The sequence below is a fragment of the Euprymna scolopes genome, chromosome 33 (genome assembly GCF_053919585.1).
Source record: "Euprymna scolopes isolate OS-2025 chromosome 33, ASM5391958v1, whole genome shotgun sequence".
Classification (NCBI taxonomy): Eukaryota; Metazoa; Mollusca; class Cephalopoda; order Sepiida; family Sepiolidae; genus Euprymna; species Euprymna scolopes.
Window position 1 is genome coordinate 69526434 of NC_136514.1, and position 17778 is coordinate 69544211.

A 17778-nucleotide genomic window follows, 5' to 3' on the forward strand; every position below is an offset into this window, starting at 1 on the left:
TGCATTTTTTTGTTTATGTTCTATCGGGCGTTTGATGAATTTGAAGATCTTAATTTTTTAATTACACTGTACATTACTTAAAAAATAACTGCAAATATAATTAAGTTATGTGCACATGGCACATAAATGAAAAAATTAGTTTCACTGTAAAAATCATATTTTTGTTTATTAAATAATTCCAGAGACGTTTATCACCAAAAATGGATACATCATTTTTTTTCGTGCACCTGTCGTTAAAGTCCGAGGGAGAAATCAGTATTTAAAACTATGACCGAAGTTAGAAATAAATAAAAAAAATTAAACTAGATATTAATTACTTCCGGAAAGAATTATGAAAAAAAGTAAATAAAGTGAACGAGAACCTATATCCGTAATTATTGAATTTTTTTTTTTTTTTTTTTTTTTTTTTTACAAAGGCATCACCACATTATCAAGGCCCAGAGGCCACTCAAGGATAAGGGTTAAAGAGTGTACAGTAGAAATTGGTCAATATAGTAATCATTAGTAATGAAAATTTGGTAAATTTAATAACTTATATGGAACGGCTCATCAAGAACTTATTTACTTTAGACTTGAACACAACCATATTGTAGTCAGCCGGAAAGCAGGAAAACGGAAGACAATTCCACAGGCGTGCAGTTCTAAGAAAGAAGCTTTGTTCATGGAATCTACGTTTAGGTTTAGCCACAGATAAAGAGTGGGGGAAATTATTGATAGTGTTTACAGCTAGACGAGTGTTTCTTGTGAAAGTTTGGCGAGGGGGGACCAAAGATTGAAGCTCAGTTGAACACTTTCCATGAAAATAACGATACATCAGAGACAAACTCGCAACATCTCTTCTGTGAGATAGAGGTTGCAAGGAGGAGAAAAGGACATCTCCTACGAGGCTACGAAGTCTATTTTGAACTCTATCAAGGCAGGACAAGTCCTTTCTAGCAGCTCCTGCCCAGATGTGGCAACAGTATTCCATCCTTGGACGTACCTGGCTCTTATATAGGTAGAGAATAGCATCAGCAGTGAGATATCCACTGGATCGATAGAAAGATCCCACCATTTTTCCAGCGGCCTTGGCAACAGATTTGATATACGTGTTCCATTTAAGATCAGGAGTAATGGTCAAGCCCAGAAGCTTGTCAAAACTTGAGGCCTCCTGAAGACGAGAGCCATTCATTTCAATTGATGACAAATGTGGATTAGAATGTTGATGATGTAAAGAGAGAAGCTTGGTTTTAGATGCATTAAAAGTAACCAGCCACTCCTTTCCCCATTGTACTACGTGCTGAAGATCAGAGGAGAGAGAATTGGAGAGAACTTGCTCGTTTACTGTCTTAGATGTGGTACCATAAATGGTAGTGTCGTCAGCATAAATGTCTACAAATGATGTAAGGATATGATTTGGAAGATCATTAATGTAGATCAGGAAAAGAGTTGGGCCCAGGATGGATCCCTGAGGGACACCGGCATTAATACTGTGAGCTTCTGATTTTTGCCCCTCAACTACTACTCTTATGAACCTATCAGAAAGAAATGATTTAATAATTGAGAAGACTTTTCCAGCTATACCATAGCTAGCGATCTTATGAAGTAAACCTTTATGCCATACCCTATCAAAGGCTTTAGATATGTCAAGAGCAATTGCTCTAGAAAGATTGCCACCGTCGAGAGATTTGCTAATCCTATGCGATATAACTGTAATGACATCTGCTGTAGATCTAGCAGAACGGAAACCATATTGAGTGTCACTAAGAAGGTTATTTTTGTTGAGATGTTTGATTACTTCTGTATTTAACACAGATTCTAGCAACTTACTCATGACGCACAGGAGACTTATTGGCCTGTACTGAGAGGGGGATGAGCGATCACCTGAATTCTTAAATACAGGGCATACTGATGAGGTTTTCCAGGGAGATGGGAAACTATTCTCCTTAAGACAACGTTTAAACAGTTTTGTAAGTATGGGCGCTAATTCAGGTTGAAGTTTTTTGAGTACTATAATTGGAATACCATCAGGGCCAGTTGCTTTACTCGAATCAAGGTTTTTGATTAGCTTCGCAACATCACGTACAGATATACGTATATCACATAGCGTGTTTTCTGATACAGGAGGAAATATTGGGGGTTGGCGGTCTTGGTCGCAAAGGGTAGAATTTGCTGCAAAGTTCTTGACAAAGAGTTTGGCTTTGTCTGATGCTGACGAGATTACCTCAGGTCCATTGATAATAGTTGGGATGGAGCACACGCTTCTGTTCAGGATTCTGTTTGCTATTTGCCAAAACTGGTGGGAACCAAGCCGCTGCTCAGCTACTTTGGACTTAACAGATTGAGCATACAACTCTCTTGCGTTCCTTATTACTTTCTTACAATGGTTGCTGGCAGTCCTGAAAACGGCTTTAGTTTCCATACATCTATTACGTTTGAAGCAGTGGAAAAAGTGATTTCTGTGCGCAATGGCAGCAGCACATTCTGGAGAGAACCATGGCTGGCTGTTAGGTTTTTTCTGAAACTTTTTAGAGGGTATGAAATGGTCAATACCTACAATTAACCATTCAGTTAGGTCTAATACTATAGAGGACACATCCTTTTTAAACATGGAATGCAGAGGTAGATCAGATATAAATGTACGGAAGCTATCCCAGTCAGCCTTAGTGTATCGATATACTGTACGATGAAGAGGTACATCTGGGGACTTATTACATTTCATTTTTATCTTAATTGATACAACAGAGTGGTCGGAAGATCCAAGAGGCGACAGAACAGAAACTGAACATAGTTCAGGGCAAGTTGTGAGAAAAAGGTCTAGTAGGCTCGCATACTGGCCATCATTATCGGGCACACGGGTAGGTTCCTGAACAATCTGAGTGAGGTCATAGGCAATGGAGAAATCATGACAGAACCTCCCCACATCATCGGTCTTGTTTGAGTGGGTCAACCATTCAACGTTGTGAACATTGAAGTCTCCACATACGTGAATGTTAGCTGAAGGATAAGTAGAAAGGACTTGGTCAATTTTCTCAGATATGCTTTGAAAGATAGTAACTCCACTGTTGTGGGGGCGATAGAGAGTAAATATAAATGCAGTAGTGTGAGCTAAAGCAACCCGGAAGCACATATAGGGTAAGTTAGGATCTTCCCTGGAGATGTCCCTCCCACATGGAAAGCTATCTTTAATATAGGCACATATTCCATGCCCATGGCGATCTTGGGGGTCAGATTGAAAATGTTTCGATTTAATTAATGAAAACGGGAATGTTTTTCATGAAACGTATATATATATTTATTATTAAAAACAGAAAAATTAAAAATTATTAAAAACAGAAAATGAAAAAGACATATTCATAATTGTCTAAACTGGGTGAGCGCCATTTGAAAACCAAAACATTTACTGTATGAAAATTTATCAAAATATAATTGTAAAAACATTTATTGAAAAGTTTGCGTAAGAAAATATAATTTTAATAAAATTATTTTGTAATGAAAGCAACATTGGATTTTTAAAAAACAGTTTCACCCCCCCCCTCCGAACAAATAAATAATTTTAATCAAACATTTATTTTTTTAATTAAAGCAACTTTAAAGAGTCAACAACAAATTTAAATGAAACCGAAAAATCATTTAGTTTAATTTTTTTGTTATTTATTTCATGCTTTGGTCATAGTTTAAAATACTGATTTCTCCCTCAGATTTTAACAGGTGCACGAAAAAAAAACAGCGTCTCCATTTTCGCCGATAAACTATAAAAGTACCACCTGAGACCTATGTTCTATCAGGTGTTTCTGATAAACTTGAACGGAGATATCTTAAGGTTGTGTTAAATCAACACCAGTGGAAATAAAGTTCAACTGGAAGCAGCTTTCTCTGACTATTTAAGAAATCCAGTTGATTCATTTCCACCTTCAAAGCAACAAAAATGTCCCTGAATGAATCTGCTGAACATTCAGATAACTCCTGCAGTTGTGATGAAGAACCATCTCAGGATATCTTCAGTTATGTTCAGTCAGTTCAGTTATGAGCATCAAAGACAATGGGTTGCTGTCTATGACACCAACTTTTACATTGGCCAAGTCATTGAGGTTATATATGCATCCAACGCTGTAATAAAATTTTTATCGCAAACTAAAGGTAGAAAAGATTTTTTTCAATGGCCTTTGTCAGATGACATTGCACAGGTAGAGTCAGCATTTGTTTACAGATGGGGTTTTGAGGTAATGTCAGTTTCAAATGATGGTAGGATTTGGAGTGTTCTTGATATATCTACCATAGCAGAAGCTTATGAAAGAATTCAGAGAAAATCAACAAGGAAAGGAATTGTAGTAAGACCTCTGCCTATAAAATATCTTGTTTACTTGTCTTTTAAGTTGAAAGTTTTTCAATGCTTGAAAAAAGAGACTTGTGACTTTTTGTATAACAAATTTCTAAATGTTATTGTTGTTGGTTCCTTTTTTGGCAAGTTTAAATTCCCCAAAGTAAAAATATTTCTGTGGCAAAAAGTTTTGTTATTAGAAACAAGGCAAACATTTTTTTGAGTTTCTCACCCAAAAATTAGTAAAGTTGCAAAGTTTTAAGCGCCTACCTCCAATGGTTACATTTTTACAGCAATTTCAGTAACGTATACTTTTGACTTTTTTTTTTTTTTTTAACCCTTTTTTACCCTTTTACCAAATTGTCTGTTCGACTGATTTTACATGGTCCATAATTGAGTGGTTTTATCAATTTATAATTAAAAGAAAAAATTACCTTGATCTCTAATGTGTTATAAATCATACTAAGAAGATTCAATACATTAGTTGTATTTCCGTGTCATATTTGCACTTTTTCCCCCGTTGGTAGTGGTATTTTGCTTAGTGTTTAGGTTGGTTTCAACTCATAATCATTGCTTTCATTAGTATAAATTTTCATTTACCACAAGACATTACATTTATGAGGATTTTTCACTTGTTAGTAGCTTATATTTTTAGTTATATACTATGAAATTTGGATTCTGGATCATGATTGCAAATTTTCAACTTTCCAACAAACTTTAAACAATCTTATATTGAAGGCTAATTGAGCTACCAAAATAAATTTGGTTCTTTTGTTTATGGTTTACAAAAATCTATATGACCACATTCATTTTTTCTTTTTAGATATAATGAAACTAAAATTTTGGTTTGGGATACCTATCTATATAGAGCGCAAGGAAAGAGTGTAAATATTACTTATGCCATCTGAAGAATTGACTTACCTCAGTAACAAGACCACTTGCTTTTTCATCGACTACAAATTTCTGAACAAGTTGAATAGCAAACATTAAGACGAGGAAATTCATTCCATTATCAATTTGCTAGAATAAAAACAAATTTGTTTAACAATTTGACAATTTTTAATATAAATCATTATTTTATATATATATATATATATATATATATATATATACATACACACACAACACAAAGTTTGTCAATTATAAAAATTAATCAGATTGTGGAAGCTTCACACAAGGATCAATAGAGAAAAAAAGTTGAGGAAACTAATACCACAAATGAAATTGATTAGAGATTTTAATTTTAGTGCCTCTAAATCATCAGATATGAAAGTAAAAATGAGTGAAAAAAAAAAACTGTCGTGTTATTTGAACAAAATCCTAAGCTAAATAAAACAAAACATTTTAGGAATGGATATTTTATATTTTAATCTAGTATAATAATGTGTTACTGTAACTAAACAGTTGAGCAGAATTGATACCAGAACAATGTTGGATACATAAGTTACACTCACAAACTTTAATGCCTTTTAAAGGTCTCTCTGTAAAGGGATTTGTCAGGACAACCTAGCATAAGGGTACATTCCTTGGAAGTAAACCATGGCTAAATATTCAAAATAACAATAAAATAAGATCTCCTCACGATGGCCAGCCTACACTAGCTTTTACAAGGAATGGTGCACTTTCTCCAAGTAATCTTACCTCAAGTAATAGCATGAAGCTGGATACTTCACCAGACTAGATGAGGAAGATCAAAGACCACACAGAAGATATACTATAACATTAAAATGGTCAATTGGGGAGAGGAAAATAATATTTCCAACTTCTCTACTAACACAGCCCTTGAAAGGTAAAGGAGAAATATAATGGAATAATTGAATATGTATGTATCTCATAAAGATTAATTGTTAGCCTCAGGAAAATGGCCCCTGATTTCTGAGAACTCTGACTTAAGTAAAATGAAACATGATATAAGTTATATCCATAAAGGATAGAGCAATTTCTTCAGAAAATCTTGGGAGAATTCAATGCATAGCAGAGCAAAAAATAGAAGTTAAAAGAATAAGAAAATTTTTGCTAAATATATATATATATATATATATATATATATATATATATATATATATTCAAAACCAAGACAAGAAAATTTTTTTTAAAAATGTTGTGTATTTTTCATGAATGTTACAATTGTTTCAACACCTGTTATGTCTCTCAGTTTGTCTCTTAAATAGTTATCTCCCTTGGCCGGACATTTTTCTTATAGAGTTTCCCCTGACTTCACACCAGCAGATTGACCGGTGTTTTATCCTCTTACTAGCTGGTTTTCTACTCTAGCCGAATGGCTTTGTTTTTCATCTCATTATCCTTCGCTGTTTTAAGCCATCTCCAGTAAGAAACATTATTCCCTTTCTAAAGACACTTTTTAATACCTTAATGTTATTTTTTATATTATTTCATTTTAACTACAAACTTTGTTTATTTTCTTTATCCACGTGTTCGCCCTTATTTCTAGCTGTCAATTTCCTTACATAAGACTCCCCAATCCAGCCCTTTTATAACTTCGTTCAGGACTTTTTCTCTTTGTATTTTGAACAATGTTTTTTTTTCTTTCAGTTTTTTACCGTATCTACCTTCAATAAACCTATTTAAAGGATTCCTGTCTTCAGAATTTTGATTGCTAGTATGCGTTTATGCTAACTGCTTAAGGATCGTATGTTTCTAAACAAACGCATCCTGGGGACAGTATAATACCATTCAGACAATTTTGAACTTTGTTATTCAAAAATATTCCAGAATAGCATCTCATCAGATGGTTTGATAAAAAAAAAAAAACATTGAATAAATACATATCTGAACAGAGTTTGGTTTTGTTATTTACGGTACCAAGCAGTTGACTCTACCTTCCTCTCTTCATTTTATTTTGTTTAATCATTTTCCGATGACCATGGAATTTATGTATCGCCTCATTTTCGTATTCCTATTTCTTAGATTTAAATTTCGGCAATTGTTTATCTTTATCTTACCTTAGTCCTCCATCTGTTTCTAACCTAATTAAATTTTTACACTAAATTCTTTGTTTTATTTTCAAAGTACTTGGCGACACCATCAAATCCTCGATTAAATTTATATTCTATTCATTCTTAAAAGGTTTCATATCTTCAGGTTTTTATTCACGATTTTCTAATTGATTTTAGTAATGTTTTATTTCGTGAGAAGGAATTTTTATTAAAAGTTTATTCTAACAGAATTATTTTTAATAAGTTAAAATAAACCTACATTCCATACTTGTTAAGTCAAGAATTCAAAATTTAGAAAATACTTTTATATTTTTATCCTAATTTCTTTTATCTCTTCGAAAGCCAATCTCAAAATTAGTGTTCAAAGGGGGTTAACTCTGGATATCTAATTTTCATTGATTCACCAAAATCTCAAGTTTTAAGAATTCCATATTTTCACTTTATCTTACAAGACAAAAATTTATTACTAGCCTTACCTTCACAATGCCCATAATTCTATAATAGTTATAATTCTCATTTATTTTCAATATTATATAAAAATTTAATTCTACTCCTTATCTAGTTCGTACCAGTATCTTGCATTTGATTACTACTGCTACAGATTTTTTTCTCTTTTCTTGTGCTATTAAAATTATCAGGGTTTAAATCTTATTATCCATAACTATTAAGATTAAAACTATATCTATTATTCACTATTAAGGTTACAACTATTTAATTTCCAGTATGTGAAATTGAAGATCTAATAAATTATTAATAAACTTCACCATTTTAAATTTTAATGTTAAATTTATTGGTTCTCCTTATACTTTACTATTAGTATATTCTCTGGATTTTCCTTTATAAATTTATTTCAGTCAGGTTTTAGGCACAAAAGTAGGAATTTATTGCTATGCAGACAAACTTGTATGTCTTATTTAGAATTCACTACATAATAAACTTGAAGTAGGCACAGATTACATCTAGATTTACTTGGTTTATATTTTCTACCCTTATCCAACACTGACCATTTAATTTGAATTCTTTGATTTTTACATAGTTCCCTAACCCAATTACCTAATGCAGTTGTAATCTTTTTTTATTTTTTTTTTTTTTGTTCTATTCTCATTTCCATTAGTTTTTTATTCTATTTTCATTATTATTCTCATCCCTATTAGGTTTTTTTTCTTCTTGGTTTTGAAAACTTTATATATGCTTAATTACTGGTAATTGTGTAACTTAATATTCAAGTCAATTTACTTTGATGTAATTTTTGTTGGTATTTGTACATTGCAAATTGTTGATATATTTTAAGATATATCCGTGCTGTTCAACAATGTATAAATAATATATATATATATATATATATATATATATATATATATATTATTTAGACATTGTTGAACAGCACGGAGTGTTTCTGCTTAATCATCTTTTTTTTGTAATTTCTCCATTTTTCATATGATCGTTCTAATATCTTGGTTGAATTTGTGTAAGAAAGTTACATAAATTGTTTTCGTCCATCTTTTTTTTTGTTTTGTTTTTTTTGCAAGTACATTTAACTGATTTTCAGGAAGTTTTTGATTACTGTTTTGTTTAAAATCTGGATGTTTTAATTTAAATTACTTAAATAGTGAAGCTTTTCGTGTGTAAAAAGAAAAAAACGTTTTTAACGTTAACAACATGGCTAAAATAAACATGCATGGTTTAAAAGTATGATTTATGAAATGGTATGGAAATTGGGTTTTTTTTTTCTGATTTATTTAATTTATAAATTTACATTGCAACACACACACACACATATATACACACATACATAAGCCCGAAGAATCCTAAAGTGGACGAAATACGGAATATTCAGTGTAAATTAATCGCCATATACATTTTATAACTTACTAACTAGCTCTACCTACGTATTGAGCACTTTTGAAGGAAATACTTAAAGCTTACGCATAAATCTATACTTTCGTATATTAATTTTATGTGAGTAAATTAAGTAGTTATATATATATATATATATATATATATATATATATATATAAAGGTTTATAAAGGTTTATGTGAGTAAATGAAGTAGTTATATATATATATATATATATAGGATCATTACATACCCAGCAGGCACTTTAAAATGCTATTACTGTTTGCAAAATTTACATAGTTAATTTTTGTCTGTTTAGCTCATATATACAGTGCTTCCAGTAATTTTAATCTTTACGTTTGAATCCATATAAATAATTTTTGATTTTTCAACTAGGATTTTTTAAATTGGGAATGTGGGCAGCCATTTTTTAGGTGTTGGCAAATCGAGCTTGTATCTGAAAGGTGTAGGGTTAATCATCTAGACAATGTGTTGGTTGTGTGTCCAATGTAACTATTAGTGTTTTCTATTGTTGAAAGTACATTCTCCTAAGGGGCATCTGAATTTGTAAACCACATTGGTTTCATTGACGGATTTTGTTGTCCGGGAAGTGTTGTTTTTAATTATAAGGTTAGCAATTGTTAATTTCTTGTAACAGATTATAAATCTGATCTTATTATTGACTGGGGATATATATCAAACTATTATATTCCTTAGTACCTTTTTATCCGATTTACAGTTGTGGTGTAGCTGATTGCGATAGAATAAATTAATGGGGTGGGGATTGTTAACTTGGTTATTATTAGTTTGGTCTAGGTTTTTAACTGTTAGTTTAATTTGTTTAGCAACTAAGAAATTACGAAATTGGTTATTAATTAAAACCGGTTATATATTTTTTTAATTCGCTGTAGAATTTTTTTTATTTGAGATCAATTATAATTCTTATTCACTATTCTGATTCTCCACTCACTTTCTGCAATCTTGTTACAAGTTCATATATACAAACTCAGCTACACCTGCAAGCACTAACTCATAAAAGATATATTGATTGTGAAATCTCCTCTTTAATGTGATGATGAAATGCTGCCCAATTAGAAACTAACTCCTCAATTTAAATGTTGGATTCAATATTATTTAACAATTGAACACTAATTGCTATTTTAACATAAAGAACAGTTGTTTATGAAATTACACAAGACACGCCTAGAGAGGACCAATATATTCTTTTTTAGCATTGCCTCAGACAAAACACAATCATGTTTTTCTCAGAGTTATTTCTTACTTTACTTAAATTACTTTTAGTTTTTACTGGTAGACGTTTAAAAACACTGAAACTAGGCTAAATAGTCGGTCAGCTTTCTTTTTTATTTTTCTGTTATATTGAACCAGTTGCTAGAGAGGAGGAGGAGGAAGATTCAAAAAGAAAGATGTTACACTTTAACTGTTTTATTTTGTAATCCATGAACTCTGGCAATGCTGGATAGTTGTGCTAATCTAGCCTAAATCAACTAGTGACACATATTTTCCAACAACCCTATTAGATATGAAACTTGACAAAGCTGATTCTATAGCATGCAATACTATGCATATAAGTGTACGCAATACAAAAGGCAAATGCCTTCTCATTGGGAAAAGAATAATTTGCAGATGGTTAGATAAAAAACTAAGATTTTTTTTTTTTTTTTTTTTTTTTACACATTGGTCACCACTTATCAAGGCCCAGAAGCCACTCAGGTTATTGCAAGTACATTACGTTAGCGTGGAGATTTGATGAAGTGTTTACTTAAGGGGGCGGTTCATTAGGAATTTGTTAACGTTGGACTTGAACACATCCAAGTTGTAGTCAGGTGGGAAGCAGGCAGACGGAACGGAGTTCCACAGGCGCACAGTTCTAAGAAAGAAGCTTTGTTCATGGAATCCACATTCTAATTTAGGACAGATAAAGAGTGGGGGAAATTTTTCACAGTGGATTCGGCTAGACGGGTATTTTTCGTGAAAGATTGGCGAGGGGGACCAGAGATTGGAGTTCAGACGAGCACCTGCCATGAAAATAACGATAAAACAAGGATAGGCTCGCTACGTCTCTTCTGTGGGAGAGAGGTTGCAAAGTAGAGAAAAGGGCATCCCCCACTAAACCACAAAGTCTATTTTGTACTGTCAAGGCAGGATAGGCTGTTTTAGCAGCTCCTGCCCAGATATGGCAGCAGTATTCCATCCTTGGACATACTTGGCTTTTATATAGATAGAGAATTGCATCAGTACTGAGATATCTTCTGGAGCGGTAGAAGGATCCCACCATCTTTCCAGCGACCTTGGCAACAGACTTGATGTACGTGTTCGATTTCAGATCAGAAGTAAAGGTCAAGCCCAGAAGCTTGTCAAAACAAGGCTTCTCCCAGACGAGAGCCATCCATCACAATTGATGCCAGATGGGGATCAGAGCATTGATGATGTAAGGATAGGAGTTTGGTTTTAGATGCATTAAAGGTAACCAGCCACGTCTTCCCCCACTGAACCACGCGCTCAAGATCAGAGGAGAGAGAATCAGAGAGAACTTTGTCATTTACGACCTTTGATGTGTTGCCGTAGATGGTCAAGTCATCAGCATAGATGTCAACGAATGATTTAAGTATGTGTTTAGGGAGGTCATTGATGTAGATCAGGAAGAGAGTTGGGCCCAGGATTGACCCCTGAGGGACTCCAGCATTAATACTGCAGGCCTCTGATTTTTGTCCATCGACCACTACTCTTATGAGCCTATCGGAGAGAAATGATTTAATGATTGAGAAAACATTTCCAGTTATACTGTAGCTGGAAATCTTGTGAAGTAGACCCTTATGCCATACCTTGTCGAAGGCCTTTGATATGTCAAGAGCAATTGCCCTAGAAAGGAGGCCTTTGTCAAGAGATTCACTAATCCTGTGAGATATAACCGTCAGCATATCTGCGGTAGATCTTGCAGAGCGGAAACCATATTGTGTGTCACTAAGAAGGTTGTTTCTGCTGAGGTGGTTGACTATTTCTCAATTTAATATGGATTCCAGCAACTTACTCATAACACACAGGAGACTTATTGGTCTGTACTGAGAGGGAGATGACTTATCACCTGAATTCTTAAATACAGGGCAAACTGATGAGGTCTTCCAGGGAGTCAGAAAGCAATTCTCCTTAAGGCAGCGCTTAAACAGTTTTGTAAGTATGGGAGCAAGTTCTGGTTGAAGCTTTTTTAACACTATAATTGGGATGCCGTCAGGGCCAGTTGCTTTACTGGAATCAAGGTTCTTGATTAGCTTGGCGACCTCATGCACAGATATTTGTATGTTCCCTAGCGTGTTCTGAGTTATAGGAGGAAATATGGGGAGTTGATGGCCGTCGCATAGGGTAGAATTAGCTGCAAAGTTCTTTGCAAATAGTTTGGCCTTGTTCTGATGCTGACAAGATGACCTCTGGTCCATTGATGATGGTTGGGATGGAACGCACACTTCTGTTCAGGATCCTATTTGTTATTTGCCAAAATTGGTGGGAACCAAGCCGCTGATCAGCTACCTTGGATTTAACAGACTGGGCATATAGCTCTCTTGCATTTTTTATTACTCTTTTACAGTGGTTGCTGGCAGTCTTGAAAGCAGCTTTAGTCTCAGTGCATATATAACGTTGGTAGTTATGGAAAAAGTGATTTCTGTGCGCGATAGCAGCAGCACATTCTGGGGAGAACCATGGCTGGCTGTTAGGTTTTTATTGGAATTTTTTAGATGGTATGAATTAGTCTATACCTACAATTAATCATTCGGTCAGATCTGATACTATAGAGGACACTTCCTTTTTAAACATGGAGTGCAGAGGTAAATCAGATATGAATGTACGGAAGCTATCCCAGTCAGCCATAGAGTATCGGTATACAGTACGGTGGAGGGGTACGTCTGGGGACTTATTACATTTCGTTTTTATCTTCACTGATACAACGGAGTGGTCGAAGGATCCTAGAGGAGAATGAACGGAACATGAGCATAGCTCAGGGGAAGTTGAGAGGAAAAGGTCTAGGAGGCTTGCATATTGACCAGGTGTATCGGGCACACGAGTGGGTTCGCGAACAATCTGAGTGAGGTCATAAGCAATGGCAAAATCATGACATAACCTCCCCTCATCGTCTGTCTTATTTGAATGGGTCAGCCATTCCACGTTATGGACATTGAAGTCACCACAGATGTGGATGTTAGCCGAGGAATGTGCAGACAGGATGTGGTCTATTTTCTCAGATATGCTCTTAAAGATAGTAACTCCGTTGTTGTGGGACCGATAGAGGGCAAATATAAATGCAGTGGTGTTAGCAAGTGCAACCCGGAAGCACATATAGGGTAAGTTAGGATCTTCTCTAGAGATATCCCTGCCATCTTTAATGTAGGCACATATTCCATGCCCATGGCGATTTTGGGGGTCAGATTTAGCTGTTAAATTAGAGTATCCGTTAATTATGAACTCATCTAGGGAAGTAGTCGGCCCTATTCCAGTTTCGCTTAGAAATAATATGTTCGGTTTCGTCTCCTGTAATTGGGTTTCAACCTCTGGAAGGTTGGAACGTAGACCCCGATGTTGGAGAAGGAGACCTGGTAGTAGGGGTCTACGTTGGAAGATGGGGTTCTAGGTTTATTCAAGTTTTTTTTCTGGAGATATTTCATGTTGAGGTTTTGGGAATTGTGGAAACACGTCGGCGTATTTGGTTAGAGCAGTACAGAGAGGGAAAGTAAGAGAGAAAAAGAGAGATATTTTTTTTTTTTTTTTTGTAGCACACGAAAAGGTAAAGCCATAACAATTACCCACTAGATTATTAATTAAAAGTTTTTTTAGACTGACCTGAGCAAGATACTGATCAAACTGCTGGATATTTAAGAAATGGTTCTTCAGAAGGTATTCCAATGCATCTAAATTGTATTTAACATCATCTCTGCAATCAAAAACAGCCCTGTTAAAAGAAAAGAGGAAATATATATAGGTATAAAATTGTTATATGAAAAAACAATTGAATTATAAATTTTTTTTAAATCAATGATTCTGAATTTTGAGAATTAAATGAAACAAGTGCTTGTCGGTCAATATAAATATTTAACTATTAAATTATAATTATTGATCTCCCTAAAGGGACAGTACCGAGTTACAAAAATCATTTTCTGTTAAAGCTGTAATTCATAGGTTCTCACTTATCAAACCCGAGATTGACATCTTGTTCAGATGCAAAGTATTGTACAGATAAAATTCAGTATTTATACTTCCCATTCGTGCAAGTGATTCAGTACCGGCATGAATAATGATGTTGGGCCCAAGGTTTCAACACCTGGCAGATCAGTTGTATATATAGCTTAGAGACTAAACAAGCACTTGTGTCACTTCTGTGTGGGATATAATTATTGTGCATGGATGTGCATTTTTTTTTTTTTTTACATGGTAGTCACCAAAAGGCCCGGAAGCCACTCAGGGATAAGCGTTATTGCATGTACAGTAATCAATGGGTTGGTTGTTTTTGTTTTACGGCATATCAACCTTTTTCAGGTTATTTAATGCTGAATCTAGTTATTTTGAGGAACGATTTTTAATGGAGTATATTTGTTTTTTAAGTCGGATTCTATTTAACCCATAGTTGGGACTCAAACAGGTACTACCACTCCGGGTCAGAGTGGACCTGGGAGCAATGGCAATTAAAGGGTGGCTCCACACTCCCCAAGGCCTGCAAGGTGGGGCCTCACCATCGGATATAGTAGGTTTGCCATTTCTGTTGTGTATGCGTTGATACGTCTTTTTAGATCTATGTATGGAATTTTAAAATTTGCATCGATTCGGAGATTTAAGGTGTTCTTTGCTGCAGAATCTTAATTCATTACCTTTAATACCGGAATGGCTCGGTATCCAGCAGAAAATGATTTCTTTTTTACTGTTTAGTTCAGTTCATTTTTGGAGTAATTTTGCGAATAGGGAGTTGTCCATCTTTTTATTTTTTTTAATCGCTTTTAGAGTAAATTGGAAGTCTGAAAGGATTATAAATTTGTTTTTTTTGTTATTGGAGGAGAGTTTGAGAGCTAGGATTAGAGCATGTATTTCAGCACTAAAGATTGGAGGTTTCTTTTGGGAGATTTAATTGTTTTTTGATTGATTTATTGAGTATTGCTGCACTGGCTGTTGCATTATTTTGTTTAGACCCATCTGTATAGATGTGTGTGTGTGGTCTGGATACTTTTCTTTGATTTTATTGAGATTATCATAATAAGTTATTGGATGAGTATGTTTCTTTTCATATTTACTTAAACTTAGGTCGATGTTAGGGGATACGATTTTCCAGGGAGGGGTTTTGAGTAGGACAGTTTTGTGAATTTTAGTTATGGGTAGACTTGCTTCTTTGGAAATCGATTTTATTCTAAGTCCAAAGGTTTTGATTGCATTTTCTTTTTGGTCGAAAAGGTGTTTACGGTTTGGATTTAAAGTGCTATTGTGTGCTGAGTTTGTAGGGTTGGCTGTAAGTTTTGTGTAGTATTTTAGACCAAGGTTTTGATTTCTGAGCATTGGAGGAGTTTCATGTGCTTCTGCATACAGGCTTTCTACAGGGGAGGTTGGAAATGCTCCTAGTGCTAGTCTTAGTCCAGAGTGGCATATTGTGTTGAGGGTTTTTAGATATGACTTTCTGGTGGATTGATATATGAAGCTACCATAATCTATTTGTGATCTAATTAATGCTCTATATAGTTTGAGTAGTGTGTTCTTGTCAGCTCCCCAATCTGTATGGGCGATGACTCGTAGGAGTTATAATGCTTTATTACATTTGGTTTTGATGTGATTGATGTGTAGAATGAAGTTTAGTTTTTTGTCAAAAATGATTCCCAGGTGCTTGTGTTCATTTACGAATGGAATTTTTTCGCCTTCAATCTGTAAGGTTGGATCAGGGTAGAGTTTGCGTTGGTTACAGAAATGGATGCATTTTGGAGAATTTAAAACCATTTTTAGTTGCCCATTTATTAATTTTATTTATGTTGTAGTTTTCTTTCAATAGTGTGAGTGTATTTAGATCTGTAGCTGATTGAGCAGTCATCAACATATAAGGAGCTATGTATATCAGGAGAGAGTTCTTTTATAATGTTATTGATTTTTATGTTAAAGATAGTTGTTGATAATATGCTGCCTTGGGGCACTCCTTCTTGATTTTGTGGGTCTGATAAAGTTGAGTCTATGCGAACTTGGAAAGATCTGTCTGTTAGGAAGTTTTTTATGAATTCAGGTAATCTGCCTCTTAGTCCGATGTTGTGGAGATCTTTTATGATACCATGTTTCCAGGTAGTTTCATATGCTTTCTCAAGATCGAAAAAAACATGTTACGTGTTCCTTATTGATAAAAGCTTTTCTGATGTAATTTTCGAGGTTAGTGATGTGGTCTATACATCCTCGATTTTTTTGGTATCCACACTGGATTTCAGAAATTATTTTGTTGTCATCTAGATACCATATAAACAATAGTTAATCATTCTTTCGAACGTTTTGCATAGGCAGCTTGTGAGAGCTATTGGTCTGTAGTTTTCTGGGTTTGATGTATCTTTTCCCAGTTTGAGTATTGGTATTATTGTTGCATTTTTCCATGAAGTTGGGAAATCTTTTGTTTCCCATATTTTATTATAAATTTTGAGAAAGAGTTTTAATGATTCTGATGGAATTTCTTTAAGGAAGCTGTAGTGCCCTTCATCTGGTCCTACAGCTGAGTAATGGGATTTTTCTATGGCGGTTTCTAGTTCATTGAGTGAGAAGATTTCATTGTAAGGCTTTTGGTTTTTGGAGTTAAAGTTTATTTTCTACTTTTCTTCATGTTTCTTAAGTATTTGGAATTGTCTTTTGTAGTGTTTTGATGATGAGTTTCCGGCAAAGGTTTTATCTAGTGTGTTAGCAATATCTTTTATCAGTTATTTTCTGTTTATTATTGAGGTGTTTGATTGGATTTGGATTATATTTTCCAGTTATTTTCCTAATCATTTCCCAGACGGTTTTGGGTTTAGTGGTGATGTTGATTTTGTTGACAAATTGTTGCCAGCAGGATCTTTTGCATTCTTTAATTGTTTTTCAAGTTTTAGCTCTTTGGTGTTTGTATTCTATTAAGTTGTTCGTTGTGGGTTGTTTTTTTAAATATTTTTAAGGCTGCCTTTCTGTCTAATGGCCGTTTTACATTCTGGATTAAACCATGGTTTGTTTTTTTTTTCCAGGAAGAGAATTTTTGGGTATGCATTTTTTGGCTATTGTTATGAGTACTTCCGTGAATTCTTCTATTGTTTGGATTTGATGTTCTGTTAGTTTTAGTGAACAGAGTTCTTTAAATTTGGCCCAGTTGGCTTTGTTTGTGTTCCACCTGGGTATGTGATTTTGGATGGAGTTACTGTAATTGATTATAATGGGGAAGTGATCACTTCCACAGGGTTCTTCGTAAGTGCTCCATGTATAATCCAAGAAGCTTGATGAATCACACATGGTAAGATCAATGGCACTAGTTGATCCATTTGTTGGATTTAAGTATGTGGGATTTTTTTGATTGAGAAGGCACAAGTTATTTTTGTTAATTAATTGTTCAATTTTGTTTCCTTTTGAGTTTGTGACTTCACATCCTCATAACGTACTGTGGCAGTTAAAGTCTCCTAGAAGAATGAATGGTGGAGGTAGTTGTT

The 17778-nt window shown here is 34.3% G+C and overlaps 1 protein-coding gene across 4 annotated transcripts in view; it reads right to left on the minus strand.

Annotated features, from left to right (window-relative positions):
- The window catches only part of LOC145258285 (CCR4-NOT transcription complex subunit 1-like), a 267943-nt gene that overhangs the window by 73637 nt on the left and 176528 nt on the right, over window positions 1-17778 (minus strand). For all 4 annotated transcript variants that reach the window (XM_080116291.1, XM_080116293.1, XM_080116294.1 and 1 more), the window contains 2 exons: window positions 13946-14054; window positions 5222-5320 (listed from right to left, as the gene is read on the minus strand). In XM_080116291.1, coding sequence (XP_079972417.1) covers window positions 5222-5320; window positions 13946-14054 — 208 coding nt within the window. The remainder of the gene's footprint in view (window positions 1-5221; window positions 5321-13945; window positions 14055-17778) is intronic.